Source organism: Vulpes vulpes, chromosome 6, assembly GCF_048418805.1.
Source record: "Vulpes vulpes isolate BD-2025 chromosome 6, VulVul3, whole genome shotgun sequence".
NCBI classification, from domain to species: Eukaryota; Metazoa; Chordata; class Mammalia; order Carnivora; family Canidae; genus Vulpes; species Vulpes vulpes.
Genome location: NC_132785.1, coordinates 106,352,256 through 106,373,746, shown reverse-complemented (window position 1 = coordinate 106,373,746; position 21,491 = coordinate 106,352,256). Strand labels below are relative to the sequence as shown.

Sequence of the window (21,491 nt, the reverse complement as noted above, 5' to 3'; positions counted from 1 at the left end):
ACAGCTGGGTTCCACTGTGGTTTCCAGGAACTCAAAGCTCACTCAGCCTTCAGAGGTGAACATTCAAAGGGTTTTCAAACTGGCCACGTCTCCTCCTGGGAGTGCAGTAGTCAATTCATTCACCTGTTTCCGGATGTCCTCTTTTGTAGTTTTCCTGATTGGTTGACTGGGTATGTGCACGGGGCTTTGCGACTGGGACTCTTCAGTCACGCCATACACAGACTAGAGAAGAAGCAAGAACACAGAATCACGCACCCTCAGAATTGCAGGGCACCTCAGGGTAGGCAGTGCAAGAGCTCATTTGATGCTTCCTATCCCTTCTGTGACATCCTGACAGTAAGTGATTAGCCTCTGTGCAAATTTCTACAGTGAAGGGAGCTCTTCCTCTTGAGGCAGTTTGTCCCATCTTTGGGCTAGCACTGTGAGAAGAGCTTTCCTTTCACTAGGCTGCAACAGTTTCTTGAGTATCAGTGTGTCTCCACATATGGTCCATAGAGGAATGGAATGATCTGGGGGTACTTGGTAAAGAAGAAGCACATTGCTGAGCCCCACTCCACACCTACTGAATCGGAGTCATTGTGGGTAGGGTTTGGGAACCTGCACTTTTATCAAAGGGCCCAGGTGATTCTAAGGCACAAGAAGTTTCAAGAACAACTGTTGAGAGTTATGCACTAAAGATCCTCTCTAGATTTTCTGTTCCCCAGCAGATGACATGCTTATCTGGTACAAATCTGAGATGGCAGGGTTTCAGATTCTTTCCTTTTCAGTCAAACAGGTCTCTGGCCTCAGTTTCTCTGCATGCTATGGCTGCTTATTAAGCTGGTCCTTGTGCTAGAGACAGATGAAAGACAATCTTTGCTTTGGGAATGAAATGAAACCCCAAAGGCTATGCAATGTATAGCTGAAATCTGTAAAATCAAGAAGGGCTCAGATAGAGTGGATGTGAGCTCCATGAAATTCTGGAATATTAGAATTAGGGGGCCCTTAAAGATTAAATGAGGATGTTTTAAGATGAACATCATAAAGTCTAATACATACAAGGGCATGACTATCCAAAGAATAAAATATGTAAATAGATTCAAAAAGTTGATATATATATCATATCATGTGTGTGTGTGTTTGACAAAAGGAGAGCATTGGTTATTACAAGAAATAGGAATGTCTGGGGGTTACATCTCTAACCTTTTGAAATTCATATTATGGGGGACAGACATGTTTTTCTACAATATGGTCCCTGGTGCTGTTGTGAAGTTGGGATATGCAAATGGTGGGGTGGGCTGAGTGTGGCACCCTTGAGGGTACCATGGCCACTGTCCCTTCAAGGACAGTGAAACACTGGCCCATTTACAGTTGGGTGTGATGGTGATTTGAATTTGGATGATCTAGCTATATAAAGGACTTTCAAAGTATAAAGCTCACCTTCACCTGTGGGACTTTGATATTTTTTGTTCCTTTAGTTTCTTTTCCTCTCCAGAGCCAACTGCTACTTAACCTGCAGGCTTCAGCACACTTGAGCCTGCTTTGGAAGCCCTTAGGAAGCCCCCAGTGTGGGGTCCCCCCAACCCCACCCCCCCGGTGCCATTCAGCATTTCCCTGACGCAGCCCTCTTGACACTTCTGTCTGGGGGTTCACCTCTCCCCACCCCCCTACCAGACTGTAGGCTTTGTGACGACTCTCACCACCTTATTTCAGCAGCAAGAACGGTGCCAAGTACACACCAGCCACTCCACAAATATTTGTAGAATGAATGAATGAAATGGTTTCAAAGGACAAAAACGGGGTAGAATTAACAAATAGCAAATGACTGTTTGAACAGTACCAGAAACAGAAGGGCTATTTGCGTCAAGAATTTTTAATTCAGCTAAACTAGCGAACCTTTTTAACCTTTTGTGGGTTCTTCAGACGCCGGCATTTTCTGATGTCCATTTCTGTTGTGTTCACACAGCCTGGCTGAGGAAAAAAGAATCATCATATAAATTACTAAGTGAAAATCACACCTTTCAGTGTGACTCAAATAACATCATCAGACCCAGTCTTTGTCTTTCCCGTTACAGACCATACATGATTATCTCTACTTCGCCATTTACAATGCCTTTTACCAAGATGTTTCGTCTTCATTATGCGTTTCTGCACAAAGTTCCCATATGAAATATAAAAGCCTACGTCCCATTATGTACGGGGTGGCATGCAGAGGATAGAATGTGCAGTTTATAAGAGTAAACTTCTTATGCAGAGTGGCCAGATAGATTTAGCCACAGCCTTTGTTTACTAGACATTATTTGACCATCTATCCACAATCCAATAGCATGATGGGGAATTGCTTTTGGGTTTTTCTTTTGACCAGCTTTTAGAAAGGACTGACATAGTTTCCTCATTTTAGTTCCATTTCATGAAGAAAATGCAAGAGTTGTTTTAATCATAGGAAATTCGAAATAAAGTCGAACCTCATTATGCATGGGATTTTGTATTTGTGAACTGACCTATGAGCTAAATTCTATTTATAACCCCCAAATTCATATTTGTGGTACATTTGTGATCATTCATGGACAGGTGCGGAACAGCCAAAATTGTGAACGCCCCCATGTGCCTGTTCCAAGAGAGGCTTCTTGTTTCATCTCTTAATGTAAACCAGTGTCCTTTTCACAGTCTATTTAGGACCACATTTTCCACGTTTCTGTGCTTCTGGTTGGTGATTTTGCTATTTAACATGGCCCCCAAGCATAGTGTGGTGTCGTCTAGTGTACCTGCTTGCAAGAAGGCCGTGGGGTGCCTGTCAGAGAACAAGGTGTGCCAGGTAAGCCCCCTTCAGGCATGAGCTATAGTGCTGGTGGCCGTGAGTTCAGTACTCATGAATCAACACACATTAAATAAAATGTCTTTAAACAGAAAAAGGCTTTCGACATGGTTATGTATTGATCACTTGAAGACAAGATGGCATCGAGGAGCTGGCAGGAACCTAACCCTGGATTTCTCCCAGGATAATGGCTCAGCATTCACTAATTCAGCATGCACGGCTCCTTTGCAGAAGGTAACTACCGTGAATACTGACAATGGGCTGCATTTGAAGACAAATTATTCTAAGATTTAGAGTCGAATGACAGTAGACATGGAAACTGCTTATTGAAAGTGGGGGGATGGAGAAACATCCATCATGCAAATGGATGTCAAAAGAAAGCCAGAATAGCCATTCTTGTATCGGACAACCAGACTTAAAACCAAAGACAAGTAAGAGGTGAAGAAGGGCACTATATCATAATAAAGGGGACAGTCCAACAAGAAGGTCTAACAATTGTAAATATTTATGTACCCAATTTGGGAACACCCAAATGTATGGAAAAAAAACAAACAAACAGAAACTGCCTAATTTGGGGCTATAAACTTCTGGGGCCCAGAGGTCCTAAGGGGAATTCCCACGGTTCTCCTTTTCCAAGTCCATATTTTCATGGATGAATAATTTTTAAAAGCTGCAACTGTCATACATTCTGCACTACCTACCGAGATTAAATTGACTGAATGGCAAAACCAATTTCACCAAGTTTAGCAATTCACTTTACTTTTAAGAATGAGACACCTGGTGGCTAAAGATAGTCTTTTCTTTTGAGTGAAGAAGGAGGGAAAGAAAACAAAAAACAGACAGAATCATAGAGAACCAAGCAGAGTTTTCTCACCACTGGCCTGTGCACATCCCAAAAGGCCCGTTCTTGACTATCCAAAATTTTCCTTTCTGTCTTGTCCTTTTTTCGATCTATCCTGAAAGAGCAAAGAAAGGAAATCAGAGGCTCTTGTTTCTAGGAGCTTAGTGCACACAGGGCTCTTGGCATCTGTGTGGTCTCTGGTCTCTGCAGAGCTGTAAAATGTGGCAGACCATTCCCTCAAGGAAACCTCGAGAAATCAGCCCGTGGGAAGAGTACTTGTTCTAGGTTGGACCACAAATCATCACAGACGTGGGATGAACATGCTGGGCCCAAGGAGAGAACCAGAACCCAACTGTCCATTTGAATGATTAAGATTTAGATTATTCAGAGCTGAATTATCAATGGACATGCCCCCCCCCATCAAAGTGGATACTGCATTCATATTATAGGAAAGAATATAACCATAGGCTTTGCAGTGTTTCATCGTCAAATTTGAAAGTTTGCTTTAGAGACAGTCAATAGAAATGTTCCATGTTTTAAAAGTCACTTAAAGCACTTGGCTTTCTAAAGCCAAGTAATATCCCTAGCATGTGACAAGATCCAGAAGGCAAATATCACTGGCCTCAGCTGGGGGAGGCACAAATTGCAAGAGGGAAATTACAGGTGACAAAGACAAATTCTTTATGTTCTGGTCAGTAACATAGATAAGAGGTTTTTTTTTTCTTTCTTTCTTTCTTTTTTTTTTTTTTCAAGCCTGTATTACTTCATATTACCTCTCTAAGTAAAAAGTAACAGATTAATTGTTGTGTAACTTCTGGTTCTTGGCTCTCTTGGGAGCACTTTAGTTTACTGGCCTGAAATAAACCATAATCACCCTGTGATTTTTGTGATAATTACTGTGTACTTCAATGGCCCACAATTATAATGTAATCTCAGAGTTAATCAAAAAAGTTAATCGAGAAATACCATATATGTACAAAGTGACAATTTCCCCTCCTTTTTAAACATGCACTGCTGTGTGATCCTGAAAGTGCAAATTAGCTCTCCTCTTTGCTTCGCAGTGGCTTTTGAGTACACAGGCTCAACTGTCTTCTCCTCCCCCACCACCTCCCACTTTCTCTTTCCTTAGGGGCCACGGCTTCTCCAGCTCAGCTCAGTGTCCAGTGCCCAGTGCCCTCCTCCCTCCTGGGCTGCCGGTAGCCGCAAGGTGGTCTGCAGGGGTGTGGAGTCATGGGCAGAGGGGAAAGGCAGACACTACAGAGGGAGGGGAAGAGCAATAGAATCATGCTGGACACTGGACCTAAAGTCCTCGGGTAATTTCCAACTGCAACCACACCTGTGATGGAGGCTCACCCACATGGCCTGAGACCCAGCGCTGGGTGATGGGCTGTAACACTGCCCAGAGGGCAGAGGGAGTCCTTTGAAGATGCTGTTCAGGGACAAGCGGTGCCCAGAGAAAAAAGGCTCACCTTGGCCTAGCTCAGCATCCCTTTCTCATCCCCTCCTCTGTCCTATTTCTTCCGTTAACACCTCCAGCTAAATCAGAGATCATTGCTGGAAGGGGCAAGAGAGAACCCAACCTGAGCAAGCTCATTGCCTAGAATTGAAAGGGTCTGGTTGACAACCGCGCTTGTGGGCAGGCACAGTTATTGGCCACTTCTCATATTACCTTAGAGAGGGAGAAATTTCCACTACACTCCCTGGGAAGGAAAAGTGTGGGGCAAACACTCCAGCTAGACTTTCATCTCCTGCATCTCCTGTACTCTGGGGGGAGAAAGAGGGCCTGAATCCTGTTGGTTGATCTGAAAGAAGAAATCAAGAAAGCTAGGGTGGTTCCTTTTTGGGCCCTGGGTCAGCCTGTCCTCAGGTTGCCTGTCCTCTGCATGCAGTGAACTTACAGGGCTCAACTCTACCCCGGGGTGGGGGGCTCTGCAGATATCCAGCTCTGCTCAGCATGGGCGAGTTGAATTCCAGGTAAAGAACTGTGGTCACAGACCCAAAGTTGCACCCTATAACCTGCCTTTTATCAGTAATAATCTTAAACACACTGGCTTCCAACATCTGACTTCTGCACCTTATTTTGATTGGTTCTGAACCCCTCCTCTGGGGGGAAAGGGAGAAGAGTTGGCTCCCTAAAGCTCCAAAATGTTTTCCTATGAAGACAAAACCTCCATACCTACAGGTAAAGGAGGTCTGATGTTTTTTAGCTCTTGAGCACAGAAGGATCATTGGCAATCTCTTTAGGAAATAGGAACATCTTCTAACCAGATTTCTACATTGTGGAGCAAGCCCATTGGCTGCTAGAACACCTGCTTTTGAAGTTATTTCAGAGTGCCATTGATGACAAAGATGAAACTAATCCATCTAGGCCTTGATTTCTACTCTGCTGCTCTCATGCAAGATGACAGCATTGACCATAGTTGGCCCGCCATGGAAGGAAACCCCGCCTTGGCAATACCACTCTCACACCACCTCCACATTCCAGAGAGTCTTTTCTCTTTTCCAGGGTCTCTGTTAAGTTCACCTACTTCACTTGTGCTTCTGCTTGCATAAAGATGAATTCCCACTTCCTTGCAAAGGCCCTCTGGAGTCTTGCTAAGTTTTCCTAATGAGAAATGAAAATCAACGAGAGGGCATTAATCTTTGTAAGTTTGCACATCGACACCTATGCTTATTACAAGGCAGTCATCTATTTTGGTTACTCCCAACAGAACAGCAGCACCCCACTTTAAATCCACTGGCTGTGAACCCAATGTGATTTTGCGCCAGACCCTGCTGTACAGAGTAGAACTATTAATATTCATTTACACACCCATTAAATCCAAAGTCTCTGTGGTTCACCTGATTCCTCTTCTCTTGTGTATTTTATAACACCACTCATATATTGCTTGTCATCAAGACCGCTAAAGATAGGGAGAAGGGTTTGTGGCTACTTATGCAGGATTTAGGGAAGGGATGGGGAGGGGGGTCTTTGCAGGCTATTGGACATTTCTGAGAGCAAAAGCAAGTATGGATTTCCATGACTCCTTTTCCAGCAAGCAGGGGCCTGGGAAAGTGGCAGGAAAGGAAAACGCTGATGACCTGGCATTCATGCCTTTGAAAGTTTGGATTCAAAAGCAAGAGAAAAAGGAGTGTCTATATTTGTAATGTTCATGAAAGGAAAACCCAAAAACAGAAAGAAAGAAAGAAAGAAAGAAAGAAAGAAAGAAAGAAAGAAAGAAAAGGCATGTAGGGTTGCCTTTAGAGAAAGAGGGGAGAAGCCTTTTCTCTAAGTCTGTAGGCTTACCAGGTGGCATAATAGGACAGTGAGGGGTGGGTGCTGGTGTTTGACAGGTCCCCTAATGACCCACCTAATTCTGATGGAATGCAGGACAGAGCCCACATTATGCTATGTATTTTCATAGAGCTCATGCCAACGCTAATTGATTACCCTCATTAGTGGATTATTAATATAAAAGGAGCTTCAGTTGAAGATCAACACACCTAAACTCAGTTATTACCGAGGCTCGGTATACGAGTACCTCAAAAAACCCTGTTCCTTTGATTCTTCTGCTGCTCTAGGAAGCAAAGCTGGCAATGCCTATACATCAGTCAATTAGGGAGCAGTTATATAAATTATGCACAGTCATACCATGGAATACTAGGCAGTCATCAAAACCAATAATCTAGATTATTATTACTGACATGGAAAGATTCTCAATATACTTACAGCACATGATTGGGGAAAACGTGGCTTACAGAATAATGTTCAGGGTATGATTTAAGTTTTTATGTCAAGGAAAAAAATGTATGTACAGAAGAAAGGTTAGGGGAGAAGAATTGCAGGTTCTTTCATCTCCTTTCTTTGCTGTTTGAAGTTTTGATTTTACAAAGAGAATGTATCGTCAGAAAAAAATTAATAAAATTACTGAATTTTGAAAACAAAATACTTTTAAAATTTTCTAACCCCCTTTTAGGCATAACTTCAACCTGAAAGAACATCTTAATGCCATATTCTTTACAAATGCTAAAGCAGAACATTATATGGCAACAGAAGAGAAAATGGAAATATATCAGGAGCTGATGCTTCTTTTTCTATTTAGGACCTTTTCTAAAACATGGAAATGTGGGGAAGAGAGACACAGGGTGGAGGGGACCCACACTTCTGCAGGCTGGGTCTTTCTGTAGGTCGTGTTAGGGGAGGGATGTAGCACTTCACACTGTGTGCACAAAAGTAGGATAGAAGATTCTGAAAGAGAGGTGATGGCTGGCACATGAGGGCTGATGGGGACAGGAACTGGGTGCCCAGGATGCTCAGATCCACAGAACAGCCTTGCTAGGATTTGCTTGGGAAGATCATAATGTTCCCACATATTTATGTTTAATGGCTCCCATTGATAAGCACACTGGCCAGGTCCTGGGGCCCTAGGTCAATAGTCCTGGAGGGACTATTTCCCACTGGCTCATGCACAGGTACCTAGCAGTGACAGTCTGATGCAGTGGGCCTTACACTTAATATGGAAGGAAAACTGAGGCAGCACAAGAGGGACGTTTGGAAGGAAGGATCCGGATGGAAGTCCTATTAATGCTGGATTATCAAGGAAGTACTCATCACTGTCCCCAGTGCTGCCTCTCCCCCTAGCTGCCAGTGCTTTAGTCATTTATTTTTATGGCTCAGCAGCTTCCATGCCTTCTGGAGGTACATGAAAATCTGGCCAATTTCCCAGATTCTCTGTGATCCATAGAAAGTTTGGTTTGGGGGAAAGATTCTGCAATCATAAATTTGAAATATTTAAAAAATTATCTGAGTCTTTGAGTCCTCGGTGCCTTGGCCCTGCTAAATGGGAATGGGTATGAGGGTGGCAGGACCTCCAAGTTTTGCAGGAATCACGTTTTGTGAAAGAAGGTGGTGCAGGAGGAAAACTGGGAATGCATATACTTCATCTGATATGGATCTTATCTTCTGGATTGAATTTGGTCCTTAGATTCTATGGCCAAGAACAGGGGAGTTGGGTTTAAAGATCCAATCAAAAATTATCATATAGTAAGTTCTAAAAATTCTCATATGGCTCCTTTATTTTTCCTTTTTGCGTACAGCTCTATGCATTTTAACACATGTATAGATTAGATTCCTGGAACCACCACTACTGTCAGGATACAGAATAGTTCTATCACCCCCAGAAAACTCCCTGTGCTGTCTCTTTGTAGCCACATCTTACCCCCACGTGTAACAGGTTACAGGTTTTAAATACAAAACCTAATACCGTTTTGTATTTAAGAGAATGTCACATAAATGGCATCATGCAGTTTGTAATCTTTTGAGACTGGCTTCTTTTATTCAATGTAATGTCTTAAATACTTATCCAAGTGGTCATGTGGATCAATAATTCACTCCTTTTCACCACAGAGGAGGAGTCCACTGAATGGACATAGCAATGTTTATTTCACCATTTACCTCTTAAAGCACATTTGGGTTGTTTTCAGCTTTTGCTTATCACAAACAGAGCTGCTCTACCCAGATTTTTGTGTGAACAGAAGTTCTGACTTCTCTGGGGTATATACCTAGGAGCCAGACAGCTTGGGTATATGGGAAGTGTACGTTTAACTTTGTAAGAAACTGCCAAACCATTTTTCCAGAGTGGCTGTGCCATTTTGCATTCCCACTTGGCATTTCCAAGACTTTTTATTTTAGCTACTCTCATGGGTCTGTAAAGTGATATCTTACCATGGACTTAATCTTTATTTCCCTAACGGCTAATGATGTTGAACATCTCTTAATGTGTTTATTTGTCATCCTTATTGCCCTCTTTGGTGAAATGTCTTTTCAGGTTCATTGCTCATTTTTGAGCTGTTTGTTTTCTTATTGCTGAGTTTTGAGAGCTCTTTAAATAAAGATGCAATTTTATTGCATGGTAAGAAGAGGTGAGAACAAAGGAGGGGAAATAAAAGGGACTTCCTTTCCACTGCCTGAAAGGGACTAGGGAAAGAAAAAAGGAAAAATAGAAGCAGAAACAGAGCTGCAGATAGGGTTTTATTCTCCACCCACACCAAAGCTGAAATACAACCATACTTACTGCTTCATAATCTGCCAGCTCCAGCCTTGCTTTATTCTGCATTGTCCTCTTACAGAGATAGATGGCTGACGGAAGAAGAGAAATTACAACATGTGCAAAACTAGCAGTGTGGTGGCATCACAAATCCATCCAACCGTCTGTCCATCCACTCATTCACCCAGCCATCCAGCCAGTGTTCCCTGTGTGCCCAGCCCTGATCTGTGCAGGATATGCTTCCATGTGGAAGCCATAACACCTAATGTCCAGGAATCTTCCAGCAGGTCAGGATCAGATGAGGACTCCATCTTCCAAGTCTTGACTGCTCCCTTTCACCCTCCTCACTCTGTTTCACTCCAAGCATCCCCCACCAGGGTCACCTTTTACAAATATGGTCATGTTACCTTCCTGCCTACACTCTCTGCATTGTTTCCTCAGTGACCTCAGAAGAGTGGTTGGGCTCCTTATGGTGGCATGCTTGGTTCTTTAAGATCCAGTTGCTTACCTTGTCAACCTCTTCCTTCCCTGCCTCACTTGGGCATATGAGGCTACCAAACCCCTTTCAGTTCCACTCTTCCACCTGTGTGTTCTCTGCATGAAAGTTTCCACTTCCCTCTTCTTTTCCTCTCTCTGGTAACCTTCTATTAATCTTGGAAGACCTAGCTCTGTGTTCCAGATGGCATCTACCAATTCTCACCGATGGAACTTAATTCCAGTGCACCATAATTACGGGTTTACTAGACTGTCCCTGGCTCTGGGCCGAGGGCTCTTCAAGGGCAGAAGCTGTGTCCTTCTCAGCCTGAATCCCTATACCTAGCATCAGTGTTGGACTGCCAGGTGGAGTGAATGAACAATGGAAAGGGTGGACAGTTTGGGTCTCTCTTCCCAAGCTAAGGAAGGGTTCTTGGCCCTCAGTTGCCAGAGGATTCTTCCTGAAACCTGACTTCACCACTTCCTCTTCCTCTCCCTATGTCTCCTTCTTCAATATCTCCTTCCTTCTCCAGTGCCAAGTAGACAATATGATTGACCAATGGGATGACCAGGAGAGAGGGTCAGAGAGGACCTGTGGCTGACCTGTGTTTTGACAAGTTAGTTATACTAGGAGATCTGGTCAAATCCTTGCTGGATCAACCAACCTCCTCATGTGGTCTGAAAAATGTGCTCATGGCAGCTTACAATATGCTTGCACCTTATGGCTGGCAGCCTCCTCTGACATGCTCATGCTTCCGCTCATGCCAGTTGAGTTATATGTGGATGAGAGTCAGTTGTGTTTGCTCTCAAATCTGTCTATATCAGACACACCTGTTATTTTAATACTGTATGTTCACTATATATCATATATCACTGATGAAACTGATGTGAAAAGAGATTGCTGTTTCTATGAAGACCCAGGTGAATGGTTTGCAACAATTTGATAAAGAAGAGTTGGCTAAGACAAATGCTCATGAGTTTGGTGGAGGTGAAATAACTGAAAAAAATGAGGAAAAATACTAAAAATCTGAAAGGGGTAAACATACAGGTTGCTTCAAAAGTGGTTTTAAATTCCTGATGCACTTTAAAGATGGCAAAACTGGGTGGTTTATTTTGAGTGTGCTTTAGTTAAGAAAGAAACTCAAATTACTAGGGCCCATAATCGATGAGAGTCTTTGGTCCATCTCATAAACCTGTCAAAAGATTGTATCTTTGTTTAGCTTTGGTTGATATGAAGTGATTATAGTAGGAATGTATCTCTTTTTCATAACCCTCCACTTACCAGCTTTTCCAAAGAACCAGGCAGCCATAACTCTCCATAATGTCTGATGAAGGGGCATCTGCTCTATTACAAATTACCTCCTTCACTCTCTTGGACCACCATGTATGCAGCCTGTGGAATTGGGGGCTACTAAAGAGGAGCCTGTCACCATCCCTACCACACTGGCCTTGTGGACCCAGGAGCAGAGCAGCTCAGTGGAGGTGAAAGCTGCTTTGATAATGCTGTCCCAAACAGTATTTTGTACTGGATAAATGTAAGACTCAAGAAAGTCTAACCCAGGCTGGGCTATGGACTTCATTTAAGCAGAATCATCCTGAGAAATATCTAACTCATCTGGGTCAAAATGGGCCAGCTAGGTTGTAAAGTAAAATACCGTGCATGGAATGCAAAGCTGGTACCCTTCCTGATGACTTTGAGCTACCTGGTCACATGCTTTCAGCTTGCTTTCCCTGGGGCTAATGCCATATGTTAAGGAGTCTCTTCACCACAACTAGGTAGGTAGGTTGTAGCTGTTAAATCAAACTTTCCTTGGTATAGAACTTGGGGTTTGTCTGTACTATTATGGCGCCTTCAACCATGCTTGCTCTAATGCCTAAGCAATCAAATGGCCACTGGTAATGACAACCAGTCCTATCACAGGGCATCTGGGAGACTCACTTTAAGCTCAGATGTTGGTTTTTCTCAGATATTTAATTTCTCATTGGAAAATCTTTGTCTCCTTGCCCTCACACCTGGCAATCCTACCTCCTGGCATCTCATTTGGATGACCCACTGCCATTTCAAGCTCATCACATCTCACCTTGATAAAAATAGAAAACATTAAAAATTTTTGAAGTGAACAGATTTGTATACTACATGTGCAACTAAACAATAAAAATATTGACCTACTCCTATTTCAATGTACTTAAAGAGCAGACTCCCTTTTCAAAGTTTGCCTTAATATGTATGTCTCTGTGCTTCTCATACCCTTGAATTGCTTTTTTGATACAATGGGATTTTAGCATTGGAAGTAACCTTGGTAACCATCAAGCACAGGTCCCTTATGGCCAGATGGGAAAACCAAAGGCCCAGAGAGGTGAAGTGATTTACCCATAGGCCGGTTAGTGGCAGAGGTGGATTTAGAACTGATGTCTAGTTCATAGCTTTTCCCATAATGACATTCACTGCCCTATATACTCATTCATTTATTCATTCATTCACCCATTTAAACATTTACTGAGTGCCCCTTATGTGCCAAGTAGTGTTTTACATGTTGGAATATCACCATAACAGCCCCTACCACCTACATGAAGCTCATTGAATGTCAGGTGCTATTCTAGAGACTTTCTAAATGTTCACTTACTCAGTCCTCATAATAACCCTATGAGGTGGGTTCTATGATTATCCTCATTTTACAGATGAGGGAATGTTTTCAGGTCATTCCTCATTGTTGAGACTCCCTAAGGCTGCTACATCCATTCTAAATGTCTCTTCCGGGCTCCAAAGGCTTTTTGATAAACTGCCCCTCCCAAACAATTCAACTTTCTCAGTCATTCTTCATCAACATGAAACCTCTGAATACTCAGATCAGACTCCTCCTCACTCTCTTCCTTCCCACAATGATTCCTCCCCCAGCCTCGAATGCTTACATGATAAGACTGTGATTTATTCAAATCTGTGCCATAGCAACTGACACAGAGTGGGTGATCAGTAAAGATTTGTTGAATGAATGAAAGTTTTTGGTTTTTCATCAGTCCAAATCATACCTATTCTGAGTTCTTTTTTTTTTTTTTTAAGATTTTATTTATTTACTCATGAGAGACACACACACACACACACACACACACAGAGAAGCAGAGACACAGGCAGAGGGAGAAGCAGGCTCCATGCAGGGAGCCCAACGTGGGACTCAATCCCGGGTCTCCAGGATCACACCCCGGGCCGAAGGTGGCGCTAAATGACTAAGCCACCGGGGCTGCCCCTATTTTGTGTTCTAAGCTTTGCTTTCACATCCTCTCTGGCAAGAGGGTCATCACAAAACTAATACTGTCAAATATTACTTTAGTAGTAGTAATACTAACCATCACCATGGTTTCTACTGAGTCCTTACCATGGGTCACACAGCAAACGTAATAGGCATTGCATTTCATCTTAACAAAATAACACTAGGAAATGAGTACTATTATTATTCTAATTTTCACATGAAGTTTCTGAGGCACAGAGAGGTTAATTAACTTGCCAAGATCACACAGCTAGTGTAGCCAGTTGACCCTGGAGCTGCTGTCCTAAATTCTCTCTTGGTAAATACTTTGATTTTCTGACTAAATTGCTTTGTAAATGCTGGTGAGTACCTTTGCATCTCATACCTTGACTTCTCCATCCGACTTGCCAAAATAATTTTGTTTTAATGAGAGTCTGATATAAATAGTTATTTCTATCCTTGTTCAGGCTGCACAACTGAAATCATATGTGGAGAAGCCATGTAGAGAAAAGGAACTAATGCCCTGGTGTACGCAGTGCCCAATAACTCCAATAACTGAAGCTTTATGAAACTGAATAACTCAAAAATAGCTTTATACCTATTCAAGTAGGTATCTTCCTCTTACTAGGGTCTAGTTATCTGGTCCTGTCATCCTCCCCCCACTCTTCATGGCCTGTAAGAATATTGGATTTTACATTCACAAGGGCACATGGGCTGCTGCATGGATCTGAGCTACAATTACTCAAATTTCCAGTTTGGCTTTTGTGAGCAGTACCTCAGCCCCAGAAGAACTTGTTTTGTGAATAGCCAAATGTGGCTCTGATTTTGAGTTGGAAGCTTTGCTTATCCACTTATCACATCATTTAGAGTACAGCCCAGTTCCAGGGAGACCCACTGTAGTACCTGCAGATAGCTGCAGAGACCCCTGCATGATGGCCGTCCTTCAGACCTGAAAACAACAACTGTCGCCTTACAAGCCATGAGTCATCCACACCCCATCCTTGGCATCGCTCCCACCTGCTGGTGTTGGGAGTAAGCCAATCTAACTTATCTCAAGGTCTCCTGGACAGGCTTCCCTGAACACTACCCAGCTGCACACCTCCCTCCATACTCTTCAGCTGCCTCTGCCTTCCTGTGCAAGCAATCCTCCAAAGTACCTCGGGAGAAGCTGTGTGTCTCACCAAGTGCCCCAGTCCCAAGGAGAGCCACTGTGGATTGCCTTAGCATCGAAGTCAGTGACAAGGATGCTGTGCAAAAGGACAGGCCATGAAAGGAGCATGGGCCTGGAAGCCATTCAGATCTGAGTTCCAATTCTGATGTTTCTATTGAGTGTCTGTTAACCACCTTTAAGAAAGAACCAGAACTGTCAGCAACTATTTACAAAGTGCCAACTAAACCTCAGCCATGCACTTTGCACTGGGGAGCATAAGAATGAACAGGGAGGGGGATCCCTGGGTGGCACAGCAGTGTAGCACCTGCCTTTGGCCCAGGGCGCGATCCTGGAGACCCGGGATTGAATCCCACGTCGGGCTCCCGGTGCATGGAGCCTGCTTCTCCCTCTGCCTATGTCTCTGTCTCTGTCTCTCTCTCTCTCTGTGACTATCATAAATAAATAAAAATTAAAAAAAAAAAGAATGAACAGGGAGGCCCAGTACCTGCCTGGAGCTTACGACTGACTGGACATCCAGATAAGTAGAATACAAGGTGATAAGTGTGAGGGTGTGGCCTCTCTGAGCCTCAAGTTCTTTATCTGGAGTATGGAGACAATATAACTTCTTTAGAGGGTGGGCATGTGGAAATATTAAAGAGTCTCATGGAGATTATGTGGTAAGAGTCTGACAGATATCTGCCTGGACAGAAGTAACTCTGTTCTTGCCAAGCTCCCAACTTCAGCCACTCTTATTTTCCTAGTCCAGGGTAACTTCTGTACACTCCTCTCTGGTCTGTCTCCCTTTCCCCCTAACTTCTAACTATCAAAACCACCAATGAATTATTAGTAAGTCTCAACAAGGCTATGAGAATAGAAAGACCAAGGAGGAGGTGGCCCCTTGATCCAGCCCTTCCTGAAACTCTGCCCCAGAAAGGACTGGTCAGCAGCCACTATCTTGGTTCTCCATGGCTCCCTGGAATGAGCATGTTGGCCAGCTTGATAAAACTTTTCTTCCCTTCCCCCATTCCCTTCCAGAGGCTGCAACTGTCGGTGTGCACTGCCTTTCTTCATTATGTGGAACAGGGAGCATATTACATGTCAACGGTATGAAAAGGATTAAGCAGGATAGCGACCCCTCCTCCCTGCGTGGTAGTCACCCAGACACCAGGCATTTGTCTTCCACACTCCCAGAAGTGACACTTCTTCACTGCTCACCGTAGTCGGTGTTTTCAGGCTCCCAGCAGTTCGAAGGCCAAAAGTATGGGGCCTGCAAAAGAGCACCAATGTCAGGACTCAAGGGAATGGCAGCCCCTGTTCTCCTCTGTCTGGAGCCAGGATCTACCCTCTCCAGCCCCCAGTGAGGAACCCTCCTAGTGACACGCCCCGCCCCTGTTTCCTTTGTGCTGACACCACCCTCTTCTCCCATTCTTAATGCAGCTGAGGTTGTCAACATTTTAATCTCAGTATTGAGAAATGAAATCCAAGGTGAGCAAAATAAATGCAAAAATGAGAGACTTAGTTTACACAGCAAAGATATTTTATCCTAAGACAGTAGAAGTAAGATGAGCACAGTTTACGGGGATGTAAGCTCCAAGTTCCTTTTATCCCTTTGAATTGTGTCCACCTAAAACTGATATGTGGAGGCCCTAGTCTGCAGCGTGGCTGTATTTGGAGTAAGGAAGTAGTTAAGGTTAAATGAGGTTACAAGGGTGGTGACCTGACCCCACAGGGTTAGTGTCCTTATAAGAGGAATTGCTAGAGAACTCATTTTCTCTCTGTCTCTTTCAGGCAGGGTTTCACTGAGAGGACACAGTGAGAAGTGGCTGCCCGAAAGTCCAGATGAGAGCTCTCACCACAGACGGAACCTTCTGGAACCTTGATCCTGGACTTCTAGCCTGTGGAACTGTAAGAAATAAATTTCTGTTGCTTAAGCCACCCAGTCTGTGGTATTTTGCTATAGTAGCTAGAGCAGACTAGGATACCCTTTGGTTCTATCTGAAAAACTCCACTTCAAACCCCTTGGTGTTGACCTTGACACAACCCCTTATCCTCTGCCTCAATTCCTTCTAGGACAGGATCTGAGAAAAGGAGAGGAAAATCAGTGGGAAGGGTTAGGCAGCAGATAGAAACTGCACACTAGGAAAACAGTATGCCAGAGTAGAAAGATTGAAGTCTTTGCCATTGGGCTGACCTATGCTCAAATCAAGGCCACCTCCCAGACTTATTAATCCTCAGAGCACCTCCTCAGTGTTCTCAGCTGTCAACTGGGTGATATTTACCTCCCAGAAGTTTGCTATTCAGAATTAATGAGGAAATATGGGGAAAATCCAACCCCATCCACCAACAAATGGCCCAAATAAAAGCTTGTTTGGCCTTCCCAGTGCTGGGGGGAGGTAAGGGTTGCTCCCTTAAATACTCTCAGTTTTGTAGGTAGTTCTAATCTGAGATCAGATGATTAGAGAACGTTCTTCAGGGGGTTGAGCTGGCAGGCCTACCTGGAAACGGTAAAAGGTGCCATCATCCTTCATGGTGAGAACGTGGTCTGAGATTGGAAAGATGTAGCCCTGGGCAGCTATAAGGCTTCCCAAGTGTATTGCTTCAACTGTATGGACAGGGGGGGAGAGAGAGAGAGAGAGAGAGAGAGAGAGAGAGGAGTATTTAGCAAGCTGTCAGAGTGCAGGGCTCCTTAGCTGGATCGTAAGTCAGGCAACTGGAAGCCAGCTGTCCTTACCCCCAGATAACTGCATGATTGATTGATAACCTTTGATATAAATGTACTGGGTTGGAGGCGGGGAGTGGGGTTGGGAAGGGTCAACATATGTCCAGGCCCCATCTGGGTTCCAGCTCTGAGAATCTGACATTGCTTAACTTCCCCCAAGACTTCCAGAAGAAAGTAGCTTCACAGTTAAGAGCGTGGGCTTGGGCACATACACACCTGTACTGCCCAAAGGGTATGTTTCATGCAGGTGCTTAGCAGGGCCTGGTGCTCAGTAGGTGCTGGCAGTCCTGATTCATCTTCGTAGTTTCATCATTTTTATCATCCCCGGCAACGAGCACACGGCCTCACTGCCCAGAGAGACTCTGGACTCACATTACATTCCCCAATATGACAGTCCCACCGGAGAGGAGGAGAGCATTGCCCTTCTCTTATGGACACAGAGTAAAACCTCACTTTCTTATGAGATTGGAGAAAGGGCACTAGAGTGGGCAGTGGCATAGGGAGACCAACCTGACAGAAATATTTATATTTTTGCCACAATTAACCCATTGTTTTTGTTACTTTGTACCGGGCATAAATCGAGTCACACAGTTAAGAATTTACATTTATTCTGAGCAGAGTTAAGGAAAAAGTAACAAATCTAAATGGGTCTACCATGCACGATAATCTTTCCCAAATATAAAATTACTCTTACTGGTAAAAACTAATTTTTGGATGTGGAAATTACTGATACACTTAGGGAGACTCCAGACATTATTTATTTTCATTAGCTCTGAATTTTTTAAAGTGCTTTGTTTTGTCCTGCAAACTTCTCAAGGGGTTGTATATAATCCAAGTGTTTTGCTTAGTTAGAACCACCTATCCTTGGGAAATAGCTTGTGGAATCAGAATGAATGAAGTTGTATTTTATTTGCTTAGTGATGACCAGATTGCTTTTTAAAGTCTACATGCTTCAAGAATCATGGGTCCAGCAAAAGAAGAGTTTCATCACTGGCAGCTGCTTCTTCCACAGGGAAGAGAGAACAAAATCTGGTAAGAAGGCGACTTTCATGTCGCCAATGTAGGAGCTAGAACTCTCACTTCATCCTTTGTGGTTTTGCTTAGATATATGGCAGATGGGGAGGAAATGGGGAAGGAGGGGCAGACGCTGGATGTGCCTGGCTTCCCAATGCCTTGATTTGCCTCATTTCCACACTTGTTTTCCTAGTTGGTGAATTGATCTTATCTCCTCCTGTTCATCCATTTTTTTTCAGAAGCCCAAACAGTTCCCAAAAACTTGATATCCTCCTAAAGCCCATTTGAGTATAAGAGACCTTTAGAGATATGATCCTTATTATTCATGACCTTTCAGAGAAGCTTCTCAGGTGAGGGCCAGAGGTCTCCTAAAGCCTATTCCTCTACCACTCACTGGCTCAGGGCTCTCACAATACTGCTACTGCTACTAATGATCATAATAAAGTATGTGCCAGGAATACAATGAGAATCATAGAAGGGTAAAGAAAACAGTGCAACTGGAAGAGAAGAGACCACCTTGAAGAAAAGGACTCCTTAGGCTTAGCATTATAACAAAGAAACATTGGCTTTACATACATGTAACTAAACCCATAGACATGTATCAGTCCAGTTTTTACAAGTGGACAATTGGAAGTCCAGTCTGCATGAGGGAAACACATGGCGTAGTTAATTCGGGCTCTTTCCTTAAAAGGATTTGAATTCATGGGTTCTCCCTGTGGATTAAGAGCTTGACTAGAATTAAGAATTTTCACTAGTCATGGAAGTAACCATTAATCATGATGGTGAAAAAGGCTAGTGTCGCTTCCATTAGTGACCTGCTTTTGTGCACTCAGATTTCTGGCAACTGTATTTAATTGAACTCTGTGTAAATTATATTGTTAAATTATATTGTTTCATAGTCAATAGTATATTGGGAGCATCAGATTAAAATATAGGAATTCCTGAGCTGACATAGTGACCCCAGGAAGGAATCACAGCTGAAGGCCAGATGCCTAGAAAGGGTATTAAAAAAAATCTTTAGAAAGCATAGCCACTGGAAGCTATTTAATTTGGGGTAGATAGGTTTAATCCCCAAGAACATAAGAACACATTAATGGATATTTATAAATATGACCTTCAGGCATCAAGGATACTCAGTCAAAACAGGAAGTGTATAATAAACTCTGAAAAATATTAACTAACACAGATAGTAAGATTTACTTATGTGCAATTTTCATTTTTCTGAAACTCCTCATTTTCTAATTATGCTGTGAAAATAAATTTTACTACTTATTTTCTGGTGGGAGGACAGATTTGGAAACTGTTTTATTGGCCAGGGTTTTGTTGTTGTTTTTCTGGTAAGGTTTTCCTAATTGAAATGCACAATTAAGGTTGGAAAAAAAATCATTCTTTCACTTCTTGTAGAAGCAGAAAACAGAAGGAGTCTTAGCAAATAATTAAACATCTTAATTGTGGATCAAGCAATCTAATTTTAAGAGCTGGCTCTAGAAGGCTGTTCTGTGATAGCTCTACAACTTATCTTTAATTGCTGTGGCTAACGAGAATTCATCTCATTTCACATGTTATTGTATTGGGCTCTTTGGCACTCTAAATAATTGCTCATTTCCTCAAAGGGTGATTTAGATTTAAAGATAGATATTCAGTCAAGAAAATAAATTAATTTTATTTGCAAATAGAGTGATTCCATATCTTGGGATTCACATTTATAAGCCTAGTTCTCAGGAAGATAGGAGAATCTGGTTTAGAATTTGTTTGTGGGATGTCCCTCAATACCATGGAGGATGGTCAGGGTCAAGTACCTGGGTCCTCGATGGAAAGGTTCTTCATAAGCCACTGCACAATGTCAGTACCTGAAACGATAAAGCACTTTGAACTGAAGACGTCATGATGCTTATCCTGTGGCAGAAGAAACATGGTTACCTAAGAAAGTCCTAATTCCAACTAGCACATGCCCACAGAGCTAGGTAATATTGATGATTTTTCATTCCTAACTAACAATGTCTATCTACTGGGATACTTCCATAGTCACCATCCTATTTGTTTCCAAAAAAAAAAAAAAAAAAAAAAATCCACTTCTGATGACTCAGGATGATCTTGTGTCCATACTTCTAGGGAGTATCTACAGGGGACTTCCTGCAAATACAGATTTCAATGACTTCCCCAAGACAGGTGAGGTGAAATTTTATCACACCTGGCTCTCAGGATATTTCCTGAGGGAGGAGGTCTCTTCAGCATCCTATCCTAACTGACAAGGCCTGACCAACAAAGGTGACCTTACAGGTCCTTAAAAACAAACAAACAAAAAAAAACCTCTAATTTTTTTTCTGGCATGGGACTATTTTAAATGAAAATGACCTTATTTCTGGGGAGAAATTTCTATTCACCAAAACCTCTCTCCTCTAACCCTTAGGTTACTACATTACATTTCTAGACTATTCTACATTTAGGTATAGATTGAATGTATTATGGCTGGAAATGACGTATACCCCTTGTAGTCCTGGACCATGAAAACTCCCATTTGAGCCTTTCATTCTCTATCTGCTGGCTGAATGGAGAGAACCCCAAGAACCCAGGGGAGGACAGAGCTGCAATGTGGAAGGAGCCTGGGCTCCTGAACAACCACAAAAATTGATGCCCATTTTAGGCTCTGACTTGATTTAAAAAAACAAAACAAAACAAAACAAACAAACAAACAAAAAACAAAAAACAAAAACTTTGTTGTGTTAAGCCCTAGAAGTTGGGATTTATCTGTTTTGACATCGAGTCCAACCTTAACTAACATAAAATTGTAAGAGTTGGAAAGGACTTCTAAAGCTTGCGTATGCCAATTCTTGCCAATACTGGAGTCCCATCCATAATACCCTGGACAGGAGGTGCCATAATCTCCACTGGGAAAAACCCTCTTACCTGGGAATCACAGTTCCCCCCTAGTCAGCCTGTCCCAGTGAAATCATCTTTGATTTCTCTGAACAGAGATATGACCCTCTCTAAATTCCTCTCTTGGACTTAACATTTGTCCTCTGATGACAGAAAAACAAACCCAGACCTTCTTGCTCTGGAGGGAGTCCATCCAATATACTATCAACAGTCTTCTTGAATTTACCCCCCTGAGGTGAAACATGCCTGGGTCCCTCAGCCATTTCCTCCCATGACATGACCTAGACTCCCTTCCCATTCTGGTCACAATCCTCTGAATATGTTTTCTTTTGTTTGCCTCTCTTTGAAAATGTC

General features: G+C 42.9%; 1 protein-coding gene across 26 annotated transcripts in view; it reads right to left on the bottom strand.

Moving 5' to 3' along the window:
- Positions 1-21,491, bottom strand: part of RGS6 (regulator of G protein signaling 6) — a 544,783-nt gene that overhangs the window by 76,702 nt on the left and 446,590 nt on the right. For all 26 annotated transcript variants that reach the window (XM_072761912.1, XM_072761919.1, XM_072761924.1 and 23 more), the window contains exons 4-11: positions 20,060-20,110; positions 17,023-17,129; positions 15,743-15,794; positions 9,689-9,753; positions 6,164-6,240; positions 3,669-3,750; positions 1,876-1,950; positions 124-222 (exon numbers count right to left, since the gene is read on the bottom strand). In XM_072761912.1, the coding sequence (XP_072618013.1) occupies positions 124-222; positions 1,876-1,950; positions 3,669-3,750; positions 6,164-6,240; positions 9,689-9,753; positions 15,743-15,794; positions 17,023-17,129; positions 20,060-20,110 (608 nt within the window). The remainder of the gene's footprint in view (positions 1-123; positions 223-1,875; positions 1,951-3,668; positions 3,751-6,163; positions 6,241-9,688; positions 9,754-15,742; positions 15,795-17,022; positions 17,130-20,059; positions 20,111-21,491) is intronic.